This window comes from Beta vulgaris, chromosome 2 (assembly GCF_026745355.1).
Source record: "Beta vulgaris subsp. vulgaris cultivar EL10 chromosome 2, EL10.2, whole genome shotgun sequence".
NCBI lineage: Eukaryota > Viridiplantae > Streptophyta > Magnoliopsida > Caryophyllales > Amaranthaceae > Beta > Beta vulgaris.
In genome coordinates, this window is record NC_079203.1 from 16,420,336 (window position 1) to 16,433,416 (window position 13,081).

At 35.7% G+C, this 13,081-nt stretch overlaps 1 protein-coding gene across 1 annotated transcript; it reads right to left on the minus strand.

Annotated features, from left to right (window-relative positions):
- Window positions 1–1,377: 1,377 nt before the first annotated feature.
- Window positions 1,378–12,857, minus strand: LOC104887251 (ABC transporter I family member 19). Its single transcript, XM_010671851.4, has 6 exons — window positions 12,514–12,857; window positions 10,936–11,096; window positions 8,932–8,983; window positions 8,543–8,679; window positions 7,949–8,035; window positions 1,378–2,422 (listed from the first exon to the last, which is right to left on the minus strand). The coding sequence occupies exons 1-6, from the start codon at window positions 12,665–12,667 to the stop codon at window positions 2,135–2,137; spliced, it is 879 nt and encodes a 292-aa protein (XP_010670153.1). The 5' UTR covers window positions 12,668–12,857; the 3' UTR covers window positions 1,378–2,134.
- Between the last annotated feature and the right edge of the window lie 224 nt (window positions 12,858–13,081).

Consider the following 13,081-nt stretch of genomic DNA (forward strand, 5'->3'; position numbering starts at 1 on the left):
GAAAAAATATAATAGAAAAAATATGAAGGGAACAAAATGAGAAAAGATTACTTTGAAATACTCGTATAATTGCACTTCATCATCTTCATCCTCTCTTTCTCACATGCAAATCTTCTCTCTCCAGCAACACCCCTTTCATGAATCAATTTCTTTAATTTTGAAAATCTATGATTTTCTGATATATTGTTTGTATCTTAGGAATGAGTGAAGAATGTAAATTAACAAAGGAACTTAGGGATTATGAGTATTGATAATCTCTTAAGATTCATTTTGGGAGTAATTGTGCCATTATGCCAAGATTTTAGGGAATGTATAATCAACAAATATCAATTATAGAAGGCAAGGATGTCTTTAATTAGTTTTATCATTTATGTCCATTGAAGATCTGATGGTTCAAAATTGGGCCCCTCCAATTTGGAGGCCCCGTTCCACGGAACAGCTTGCACCGACAATTAGCCGGCCTTGATGATGATGTACCGTCTACTAAACGATGTGGATTTAATATTTTGAAAGTCCATGATTTTAAGAAAAATGTTGTTTTTTGTTTCCTTAAATATTGCAACTTATTTTCTTTCAAAATGAATGTTTGTTAGCGAGATTTCTTTTTTCAAATTTGAATTTCAAGATATGTGTTTTTAACTACATTTTTTCATTACGACCTATGTTCTTTTATAATTTGAGATTTACATGTTTATTAATTTTAAATTGTGTGTTATATCTTAAAAATTTGTTGAAAAAAGTTCACATTTTATATAAATGGTATATTATTTCAGATGCACAATAAATATTGCACACCCTAATGTCCATACTTTACTCCCCATAACAATAATGATGTTAGATGGTTCCTGAACCCAAAAACTATAAAGAATATACGGTTGACTGCATAAAGATGGGTTCACGTATTGAAAGAGGTCATAAATTTTTACATTATCGTTTATCTTTGATTTTTGAATCATAAACTTTACAAACAGAAGTTGCATCAGCTTTGTTCGTTAGCTTTAGAAATTTCATACTGACAACGTGTGACTCTTAGACAAGGCAAATTTTTGGAGGTGAAGACAGCTAAATACAAGAAAAATGTTAGTGGAGATACAAAGTAGTGTTTTTTTTAGAGGAAAAACCAAGCTAATATTATATCACCACCAAAGAATCAGAATTCTAAGCTTAGCATTATTAGTCAGTTAACTGTTTAATATGTTGAGTTTGTCGTAGATTTATTATTCAACTCAAACGAAGGAACTCATATTAATATCCTATTAACATTTAGCATGAAATCCTCATATTGCACAAAGCTACCTTATGTGATTCCACTGCTTTGAGGTCTACAGATATCTATTATCATTGGTTCTTAATGTAAAAATTAAATAAATCTCAATCTATAAAAAAATGTAAAAATTAAATAAATCTCAATCTATGTAAAAATTAAATAAAATACACCATTCATTACAATTAGAACATTAAAATGGTAGCTCAGTGGAGTACCACCTTGAATTACAGAATATTGCCCAAAGTTCAAATCCTAATCCCAACAATATGTTGGGATATCTACTTCTGGGTTGTTTCGCCTTGTACTAAGTCTTTTGAGTTGGTATGCTCTAGCCTAGCATGGGGTTGGTCTTCTAACCAATTATCTTTTCTAATTAAAAAAAAAAATAGTCCAACAAATTGATGAACTCAAAACTTATCATGTTACATATACTATTGAGGATAGCTGACCCCACGCAGCGCACACAAACAAGTGAACAATTCATGAAGCAAAATTCTCCTACAGGCTACAAGCTCTGCAGTTTAGAGTGCGCATTCCTGAAGAGGAACTTGCTCTGCACCAGCTTGGCAAACAAGCTAACTTCTATGCCATTTTATCACAGATTCTCCTACGCAAATCTTCCATCTCGTAACCTCCACCGTGCCACGATATTTATTGGTTTCTTGAATCTGGCAAAACTAAATTTGCTTTACCTCCTGTACGACCATTTTTTGAAAAGCTACAGTATTTCCCTCCGTGAAAAAGTATTCCAAATAGGGTGATATTCATATCTATTGCGAATTAGCACCACAATAGCTTGAAGAAGGGGCAGAAGCCACATTTAGATACTTCAAGTGGAGACTCGGGTACCCAGGGTGTTTGTTAGCATCACCGATAGTAGGCCATATGTCTTGATGATCTAAATGGTGAAGCATCAAAACCAGATGATTTTTGATTCTGGGTGGCAGTAGTAGCAGGTTTCTTCTTCTCGATCTTAGTCTCTGAACGCAGCCACGACTCTACCACAGACAGAAGATTGTTGGAAGTCTTCAACTCATGAAGTTCGGACAGCTTCTCTATCTTCCTCAAATCTCCTTCTTGGATGTACGCCAGATGAGTTGCCCAGGTTTCCAAACCATCAAAGATGTGGGTTGCATAAACAATTGTAGCTCCTCTCTGCATGTTGACATAAGAAAGATATGTTCACCTTATTTTTGCTTATTTCAGATCTAATCAGATCAGATCAGATCAGATCAGAAAAAATAAGTTCAGATCAGTTCAGATCATGCTTATATTTAAAAATCATTATATCTTTCATTACATATTAATTAAAGTACTCATTGAGACGAATCAAACAAGACCCCACATGACTATATTTTTTCTTATATATTGAGAAAAATCTAAAAGATAAGATCTTGTAATCAGATCAGTTCAGATCAGATCAGAAAAAATAAGTTCAGATCAGATCAGAAAATTTCAGGTGAACTAAACATAGCCTGAATGTTAGCATTCACCTTAAGCTAGTGATTGAATACTATGAATTCCATCAGATAACCCAAGTTTGGGAAATTTCTCATATAAATCGGGTAAACCCCCAATTTGTAAAATTTCCTTAAAATTAACTATTTTGGGGACAATATTACTAAACACTTCCCGTACCCCCTCACCCCACATTATCATTCGAATATTTCATTTACTTGTCAAAGTTCTTTCTTCTTCAACCTTATTCTGATATTTATACTCAATATTCTTTAAATAACTACCCACTTTCCGTTTTTGTTTGTTTCATGAAAAACGGTTCACCTTACTTTATTTCTATTATGACAAGATACATACTTCCTTTGTTTTTTGGGATTTTATCTCATATAACCCTGACATATAGGGAATTTTCCCAACTAACCCAAACATATTTTTTTTCACAGATAACCCTTGTATTTTGTCATTAAACCTAACGGAATTGTTAACGGCGTCAACTATATTCAATCAAAAATACTTGCTGCATTTTTTAAATAAAAAAAAAAAAAAAGAACCAAACTCATCTTTTGCTCTCTCTTGTTCTTCATCTCTTCTCAAGCATTCATCAATGGTTTCCACCAATTTCTTTCTTTTCAATTGCACTACAAGCAAACACTAAATCCCCACCTAGCCCAAAACAATTGAAAAATTGCCATGAATGTACAAGTGAATCTGGGTACAGTAAGATTCACTATTAATGTAAACAAGTTCAATCAACATTAACTATAAATCGTTGTAAACTTTGTAAATTCATCAAATTCGTTCAAAAGAGAATAATCAAGAATCAAACCCTGAAGTCTGAATCCATACAATTCCATATTCCAAAAGAAGTGATTAGAGCATTTGAACTAAATCAACTCTCTCTCCTCCATTAACTGTCATGCGTCGTTGTTGCCGCTACTCAAACCTAGAGGGCCTATTTTCTCTCTTCTGCGTGAGGTGCTGTCGCCACCAACATCCTGTGATGACAACGACAACGCCAATATCCCGGGATGGCAGCAGCGTGCCAATGACTTCGGCAACCCGACACCGGTTTTGGGGTTTTTTTTTATAGCAATTAAGGATAAATAATGGGTTTCCTCTAACATTATGTGGTGGCCATTGATGTAAGAGATGAAGAACAAGAGTGAGGAAATCAAATTAAAACATATTCTGGATTTTAAATTGAAGAGTAACAAGGACTTGAAGAACAAGAGAGAGAAAGTGGTGAAGAACAATAGAGAAAGAAATTATTTGGGGTTATTCAAGATTGTGAGAATTCGAACAAATGGAATCAAAAAAATCGAATAATAACCCATAAGGAATCAAACATTTTCACACACAAATCACTCAACCGGGTATGGAAGTGAAGAAATACCCCATTTGATGAAAATGATAAATTTTCTCTCTCCTCAGTTGAGGGTCTTTGGGCTAGTATTGAAAGAACTTGTAGTTGATTTGCAATAATTTAGCTGAATTTTTATCCGGCTTTGGAGAGAGAGGGGGGATGAAGACATGGTAGGGGATGAAGAACATAAGAGAGAGGATGAAAAACATAAGAGAGAGGATGAAGAACACAAAATGTTTTTTTTTTTTTTATAAAAAAAAATAATAGGTTTTTAATTATAGATATCAAAATAGTTAACGCCGTGGCTAATTCCGTCAGATTTAATGACAAAAATAAAGTTCAAGGTTATTGGAGACGGGGTTGCAAAAGTCGAGGTTATATTGGAAAAGGCCTATAAGTTAGGGTTATAATATCCCTTATTTTTTCAGTTGAGCCATTTCCTTTGGGCACACTTGTCGAATCACTATTTTGAACCTTTATATATTTATCAATAAGAAAAATTACAAAAAGTTGATATTTGAAAACAATACATTAATGAATCTAACAAGACCCCACGTGACTATATTTTTTCTTAAGAACAAATCACAAAAGATAGTCAAAGTCATGTATGTGAATCGTCTCAAAAGTCAAAACGGGTCATCTAAAAAAATGGAGGCTATCTGAATTGCTATATAACACCCTATTTTTTCCTACTAATGCCCTAAATACACCAAAATACATACATGTCCCACCCCTCATGTATTTATATAACCAAACTCATTCCCACTACTTCCTCACTCTCTGTCTCATCACCCATTAGTTCAATTCTTTTTTTTTTGAGTGAAACCCATTAGTTCAATTTTTAGCCAGATAAAAGCCCAAGAAAATAAGAAAAGACAAAATACAAAAGAAGAATGAAATAACAGCAGAAAAGAAAACGAAGAAGGAAAAAGAACTAACAGACCCGAACTTCATCCTCTTGTCTTTTATCACCAAGATCACCAAATCAACCTCCAATTACAAGGCATCAAAGATCTACATCTGCAAATTGTAATTCGCTCAACAAATGATTTTTTTTTTTAAAAAAAAGGGTGAGGTGTCCACCATGGACTCCCCACCACAAGTGGGGGCGCCCACCATGGACGCCTATGCCTTTGGTGGGGTGTCCATGGTGGATGCCTAAACCCTAATTTTTTTTCAAAAAAAATCAGAAGTTGTGGTATTCTTACTATTGTGGTGGCAGTGATGTTGATGCTGGCAGTGGTGTTGACGGTGGCGGCGGCTCCGGTGGTGGTAGGGAAAGGGAGGAAGAGAAAAGAAATGGAGGTATACATAAAACGGTATAAAAATATTGTATTTAGGGCGTTAGTAAGTAATTTTAGGGTGTTAAATAGCAAAGTCTAATGGTATGGCTTTCTATCTCCCACATGGGAGACCAAGATTCAAATCTTGGTGAAAACAAAATTTCAAATTGTTCGGGAGTGGGGTTTTGGGGATTGTTGGGCCCTTGGGTGAGTGGACCTGTCTGAGGACAGCTTAGAGGAAATTCATCTTACTACGGGATTCCGAAAGGGGGCCAAAAAAAAATAGCAAAGCCCAAATAATACTTTACTCATTTTTGTTCCACACACCCTCTATGTACTCCAAGGCTTCCCACGTGTCATCTACTTTGGAACTCATCCCTATCTCATCGCCATCTGTGTACTCCAAGGCTTCCCACATGTCATCTACTTTGGCCGGAGAAGTCCAATATCTCAATGAAAGTGAATTGCAACACAAACGAGGAAAAGGTTTGTATTTACTTTGTGACGATAAGTGGAGTGTGGGGCACCTTTATTGGAGGAAAGAAATGAATGTGCTCATAGCATTGAAGGGGATAAGGACGAACCACTACATGAGACACCGGCTAATGAGAAGGCAGAGGGGGAGATGCATGAGCCTTTATAGCCAAAAATCTCACTCAACACAATTCTAGGATTCACATCCCTTAACTGAAACCACTTAAATGAGAGGGGCCATTAAAGGTCGGGAAGTGGTGATGGTGGATCCAAGAGCCACCCACAACTTCATATCTTTAGCCACTATAAGTAAACTTCAGCTCCCATCTCTCCTTGAAATTTAAAGTCATCTTGTAATAGATTGGCGTATGGAGGATGGGCACTTTTAATAATGCAAATTAGTTTGTTACTCCCTCCATCATCCCAGAATAATGTGAACACTTGCTGGGCTTGTAACCCCATTGTATCATCTTAAAATTCAATAAAAAAAAGATGAGGAGAAAGAGAAGATGAATCAGATGATATGGAGGTTGGGATGAATCAAAGAGGAGTAAATAGGTGAAGGGGGAAAAAAAAACATAACAAAGGAAAGGGAAGGAAAATAGGGAAATCAAGGGCCAAGAAAGATGAAAAAGGTAAAGATGTCAAATAGTGGGCCAACCAAATTGAATTTTGGACGAAATTTTTAAGTAGTAATGATATATATTAGGTTTTGGTAAACCAAAGGTAGTTGTTTTAATTTTTTTTTTTTGCAAAAGGTAGTTATCTGAACAAGGTGTTTATAAAAGGTAGTTATCGACAAATTTTCCATTAGAAAAAAATAACTATCATGTGAGATCTTATTAGATTCATTTCAATGTAATTTTTCAAAATACAAACTTTCATAAGTTTTAATATATAAAATTTCAAATGCAAAGGCAAAGCTATACATCATGACCGTGACAGAAGTCATGCATAGCATCTGATTGCAGAAAAATTCTAATGTCTTTTGTGGCGTTTGTGTTAGTCCTGATCAGTTGTGCAAAGGAATCCTTTTAAAAGTCTCTTGTAGGTGTCACGAAGGTGTAAAAGCCTTCTGCCTCAGTAGATAGTTGTGTGTTTTTCGTGTTTGTTTACTACCTGCACGTGATGAGTTACTTACTTCAACCCGTCCTAGAAGGTGGGTTGCAAGGGATGCAGATGCATTTTGACTAGTAAGCTCAGAATATTTGTACTATAAACAAAAAAATAGTATGTTTTTAGAGATATTATTGGTCCAAAGTATGCATTGGGAGATGGAATGAGTGAGAAAGAAAGTAACAATATTAAAACGGGACTCGGAAAAAGTTCTATATATTATCTCACTTTCTTTGCAAAAATATGTTTCAGTTTCTTATCATTTCCCATTCTTTCGAATGACTTCCTTACACAATGCTATCAAAAGGATTTTCCCATTATGCATATGTTTCATTCTTTTGTCCAAGTAGGACCGAGGACAAGCTCTTTTATTCTCTTTTCTGCAATAGCCATTGGCAAGTTTATAGGTAAAATATATGATGCCATTAGTGGTTGTAACTTGTAACAATAAAAAAAGTAATTGCATTAGAGGTTTCACCCTATAAGTCTCTAATGGCGATAGAGGGATTCACTCTAATGGCATTAGGGGTTTCACCTCAATATCTGCTAATGCCATCAACTGTTTTACACAGCCAAAAAAATACCACCAGTTATCTGATCCTCGACGGTCCATATCACAGTATATACTTTGAAAGCCAATGTAAAGCGAATGGGTATTTTTTGGACCCATATTTGACGAAATTATTTAATTTTTTTGTTCAGCTTTTAATTTCTATGAAATTTTGAAAGCAGTCTATAATTATTTGACTAGTTAGGGGTGTGGGGTTGTACACATTTGGACTTTCTTAGACATCTTCTCAACAAGACTTATACTGGTTTCTTGTACCTTTTGAACTTTTTGGACATCTAACTTCCCTTAAAAAGAGTTTTGGCATTTCTTTATTCTCAACATATCAAAAAAGTTCTATAAAAGCATGGAAAATGTGAATGGCCAGGCAAGCACCGCCGCGCCGACACTAAAACGTAGTGGCTTGAGAGAGACAATACCTGATCGCACTCTTCCTTTAAGAATTCGAGCAAATCCATCCTCGCAACTACATCAAGGTCGACAGTCACCTCATCCAACAAGAGGATCTGCATCACACGAAAAGTTCCAATCAAGGCAGAAGCAATTCAGATTATATAGATTAGTCTAGACAAGAAATATGTAGGAGGTGAAGGTAACATATGGTAGCAAAATAGTGAGATACATGGTCAAGCAGGACTTGATTGGGGAGTGGGGAGGGGGCAGTGGGGCACGTATGACAAGGACAACTCTTTTTTGGTTATGAATTACAAAAACAGGATCAACAGCATCCTTACAAGTGACATTCCACAGTAACATATTATCAGCTATTCTCTTGCAACTTCACATCCATACTAAATTTGCATCAAACGATGGGCTTCACAATAAAATAAAGGAGATTTATGGGCAAAACGTTTGCCTTTAGCCAATGGTGAAAGCTCAGAAATTCACCGTAATTAATGTAAACTATGTTCCATTCCAGAGTTGAGCAGACTTTTAAAGCTGCTTGAATCAAGATTTCAATCTTCACTTAACAGAAGAGGACTGAAATGACTAAAAAGTAATAGACAGGATACCTTGAAGGGATGAAGAAGACCCATACAGATTTGAACTCGCCTTCTCTGACCATCAGACACCTTGTGCATTCGCCATTGCAGATCAATATCAAGCAATTCAATTAATTTTGCTCTTCTATCAGGATCTGAACCTTCGACTGCAAGATCAAAATAAATAGGTTTACAGCCTCAAACCAAGATGCAGAAGAGATAAGCTACTTCTATAAAAACAACTTTTAAAAGGTAAAGGCTTTATGAGATTATTCCCAAGGCAATGGAAAAGATGATATTCTTAGACACAGTACGTCTGCAATTCTCAAGTCTTTCAATAGTAACCCAGGGAGGAGAGGGGAGGGACTAAAAAATTATACTATAAGGCCTAAGAGTGGATGATTGTTGAAAAGATATACCTCCAAAGATCATCTGCTCAGCTGAAAAATCTCCTTGGAGTGGAACCTCGCCCTGATATTTCAAATGAGATTAAAGCTTACAATCTGCAAGTTGTAAAACAACTAAAAAAAGGTAACGGACAAGAAATGCATAAACAATAGAGAAGGATTGAGGATGTGGTTCTTAATTGCGTCCAAACACCTTACAAAATCTGTCTTAAAGTAAGTTACCACATTAAGGAGATTAAGCTGCCTAGTGCCTACCCTGATTATCTGGTACTACTATTTTAATTTGGCCAACAATAGAGCAGAACAAGTTAAAAAAAAATTAGACAGGCTCACCAAGTGAACACATTTGGGAGCTCCCACAGCAGCATATCTTAAATATATTCATTATACATCCTAATATGTCCATACCCAATACCCATTCCCATTCTTGGTCCTATTCACGTGCTTCTAGGTAGAGAAGAATTCAACTCATTGAGTTTCTAAGCATGATATCAACACTAAGGAGATTGAACTGTGCACCCTGGTTATCTGCTACCCATTATGTTCATTTGGCAAACGGTCGAGCAGAGCAAGTACAAAAAAAGAGACAGCCTCACCAAGAGACCACAGTTAGCAAAAGGAATCATATAAGATCTCAAGAGCAGCATAGCTTAAAAACATTCATTACTCGCCCAGATATGTCCATACCCCAAAACCCAATTCCGTACTAGGTCTAGAAGAATTCAACTCATTGAGTTTCTGCAGAATGATATAAACACTAAAATTTTGCAGTTCACGTGCAAAGAACTTATCAATTGTCCCCTCCCATAACAAGGTTCACATTCACTTGCTTTACATTTATTTATAATACAGATATTAAGGGCCCTAAAATGGAAATGGAATAAGAAAAAGGAAACTGAGAGATAAGGATGGCAGCATTATGCAGTTTTTAATCAAGGTTGGGCAGCTAAGGTTTTATAAACATATCTGTTAAATAAGAATGGAAAAACACGAGTAATTGAAAATATGATTTACCTACATCCAGCTCACTAATAATGACACAGGAATCGCAGCGCGAATGAGAAAATAAAAGAAGCCGAATACGAATGAAAACCCAAATTAATCATTCTGGATCAATAGAATAACTGTCATATTCTAGTCCAAAAACTGATAAATCAATAAGAGATGAAAGCTACCAACCCCCTCCAGCTTTGTTTTATCAATGAGAAAAAGGGACATTGAGTGTCTTTGCTCATGTCAACCAATATTTTCTCATTTTGGAATTTCAGATGCAATACAATTGTTTTCAAATGAAACTGTACTAAGCTGCCAAAAAAAAAAAATTCATCGTTTGAATGCATTATCTTCACATCGTATCAACTGATTCACACCATAAAACAAGGCATTATAAAATGAGTATGAGGATATCCTCCGTCCCCAGAGAATATAGAAAGTTTGGTCCCTTGTCAGCAAGCAGAAATTGTATGGACCCTAAGCCTTGTGTTGTGAAAGGAAACACATTCAGGGAAAAGCAATCAACTTTAACATTAAATAGAGATAATATTCTCTCGAATTTGTTGTTTTTTAAAATAACAAGAAAATATATCAACATTCAAGGTGATGTATTTTCATTAGTAAGTTTATTCTACCCAAATCCTTAATTACTGCGATTTAAAAACATAGGTTATGAAAGGGAAGGACAATCGTTTATTGGTCAAAGAGATGGATTACCTTGACCGTTTCTTATCACATTTCATTACATATTTACATTTATTCAATTAATTACCTTGTAGCACCATTATCTATAGCCTATAGGAACCTGAATGAGAGGTTTCATATCCACTGTGTAAAGACAAGCTAGGGGATGGTGGAGATCAAAAACAAAACTTAACCGGAAAGCACATGAGTTTGAAGGGGGGAGGGGGTGGCGGTTGTGCAAGTGTATGCATGCGGGTGAGTGCATACATGATATATGTGTGTATGTGTATGAACATATATATTTTAGTTAGTGTGTCTGTGAAGGAGGGAGAAACTCACTGCAGAGCCAATAGTTTTACTCCAAGATCCTCCCAAATATGCCAAGTCACCACTACAAACAAGACGGGTGTCATGGAAAGCCGAAGAATTCAAGACCTGCACAACATCCCTTCCACCAACCATGTGCTTTCCAGCCAGAATCTTCAACAAGGTGGTTTTACCTGCAAGGCATCAACCATGTCTACATTAAAAAACAATGGAGCTTCTGTTGCCAAAAGATACCATAAATTTTCGTAAATCTTTTTTATCTCGCTTAAGTTAACGTTCTTTTTCTTTCCCATCGACTCCCAAACACGGGAGATCCAACTCAATTATAAGACTATAGAAGTTAAGTTAGCAACTTTATAGCTATGATCCCAGCTCAAAAGTGATCAGCAGTGCTTTAGTGTTGTCCAAGTTAGCACAGTAGGTTAGGCTGACTGAAGAAATTGTTAGTTTGTTATGCAACAATTTAGGTTAGGATTAGGATAAGTTTGTCAGCTAGTTTATTCTGTGCTTTTCTGCCATCCTATATATACTTACCTCCGTTTTTTATCATCCGCGACATGATTTTGGCACACAATTTAATGAATGAGGTAAAGTGATGAAAATGGGACCACATGCTCGTGTGATTATAGATTCATAGGAGAAAAAGAGAGAAAGCTTACACATGCAAAATGTTCTCTAAAATGGAATTGTAGCAATGATTATGAAACTTCAGAAAAAGGGACTTGTAGCAATTGATATAAAAAAGGAGGAATTATACAGCTTTAAGGGTTTGCATTAAAGGACATTTATACATTATTGTTTGCATTCAGAAAAACTTGTATAACATATTGAATAAAAAGACAATGTGGGCTGAGATACGATTAAGCAATGACAGTTCAGCAAATTCAAATCAAAGAATTGGTATCAAAGCATAATTCAATTTCAATCTTCTCTTTATTTTACTTTTCTGTGCCTCATATTGAATTGTGGGAGTTGCATCCAGTGCCGGATCTTGACCAACTACTTTACAAATGCCGGGTAGATAAATTAAAAGTTAAACCGTAAAATTTCAAATGATGAATAAAAACAATGATAAAAGCACATCAGAATTTAAATATACTATTATCAATGGCTACAAAGAAGTTGTAGTTATAAGACCACACCATATTTTATCCAAAAAGGATGATGTTGTAACATTATAACGGTGACTTTATAAATTAAAGGGGTGACCTTAATATAAGGGGTCACTTTTTTAAGATAAAAGTTTACATCGTCTTCCAATAAATCATGAAAACTGAAAAGTTGAGAATTTGTATTAAAAGATATTACAGCCGGACTAATTCACAAAAACAATTACTAGTATGAGAATAGCTGAAATACATATTCCTACAAACACCCCTTATTGTCTATTTGTTTCTCCTAGCTCTCAATTTTTGACATTTTATATACATAAACCTACCAACACCAATTTCCAGCCATTTTAACAACGCAAATTAATGACAATTTCACCCAAACAACCAATTATTGGCCAAACATTTTTGAAACAAACAATGTAATCAATAAAATCAAGCATTTCTTGATGAAATTGAAAGATAGAGATTCGGATCATACCGGATCCATTAGCACCAACAAGAAGACAACGAGAGCCCGCAGAAATGTCGAGACTGAAATCGGCGAAAATCGGAGGTTGGCCTGGGTACGCGAATTGCATGGCTTGCACTTTTATACTGGTTGATGATTCAACATTTTTCATTTCCTGCACCATTTTTTGCTGCTCTTGAATTTCACAAAGAATCACAAATTTAGAGAGTATGAGATTAAATTAGAGCGAAATGATCAAGTTATTTTTATTGAATGAAAAGTGGTTCTAGTTTTAGTCTTTTAAGAGGGAAATTGGGTAGTTGGGGTTGGCATCAAAAGTGATATAGACATAAGTTTATTGTTGGATTAATATGGGGTTCACAATTTCCAAACGTGGCTCCAAAATGTCCATGTATATATACTTAGGGAGTCTATTTAGTCATACTATCGGAAAAGGAGGTGTAACTTGTAAGTAGACCTGAACATGGATCGGATCGGGTCAGGTCAGGCCTATTCACAGGCTCAGCCCGTGGGCTTGGGAAAATGGTAGGTCGGGCCGGGCCGGGCCTGAGCCCGTGAGTGGCGGGATATGGCGGCC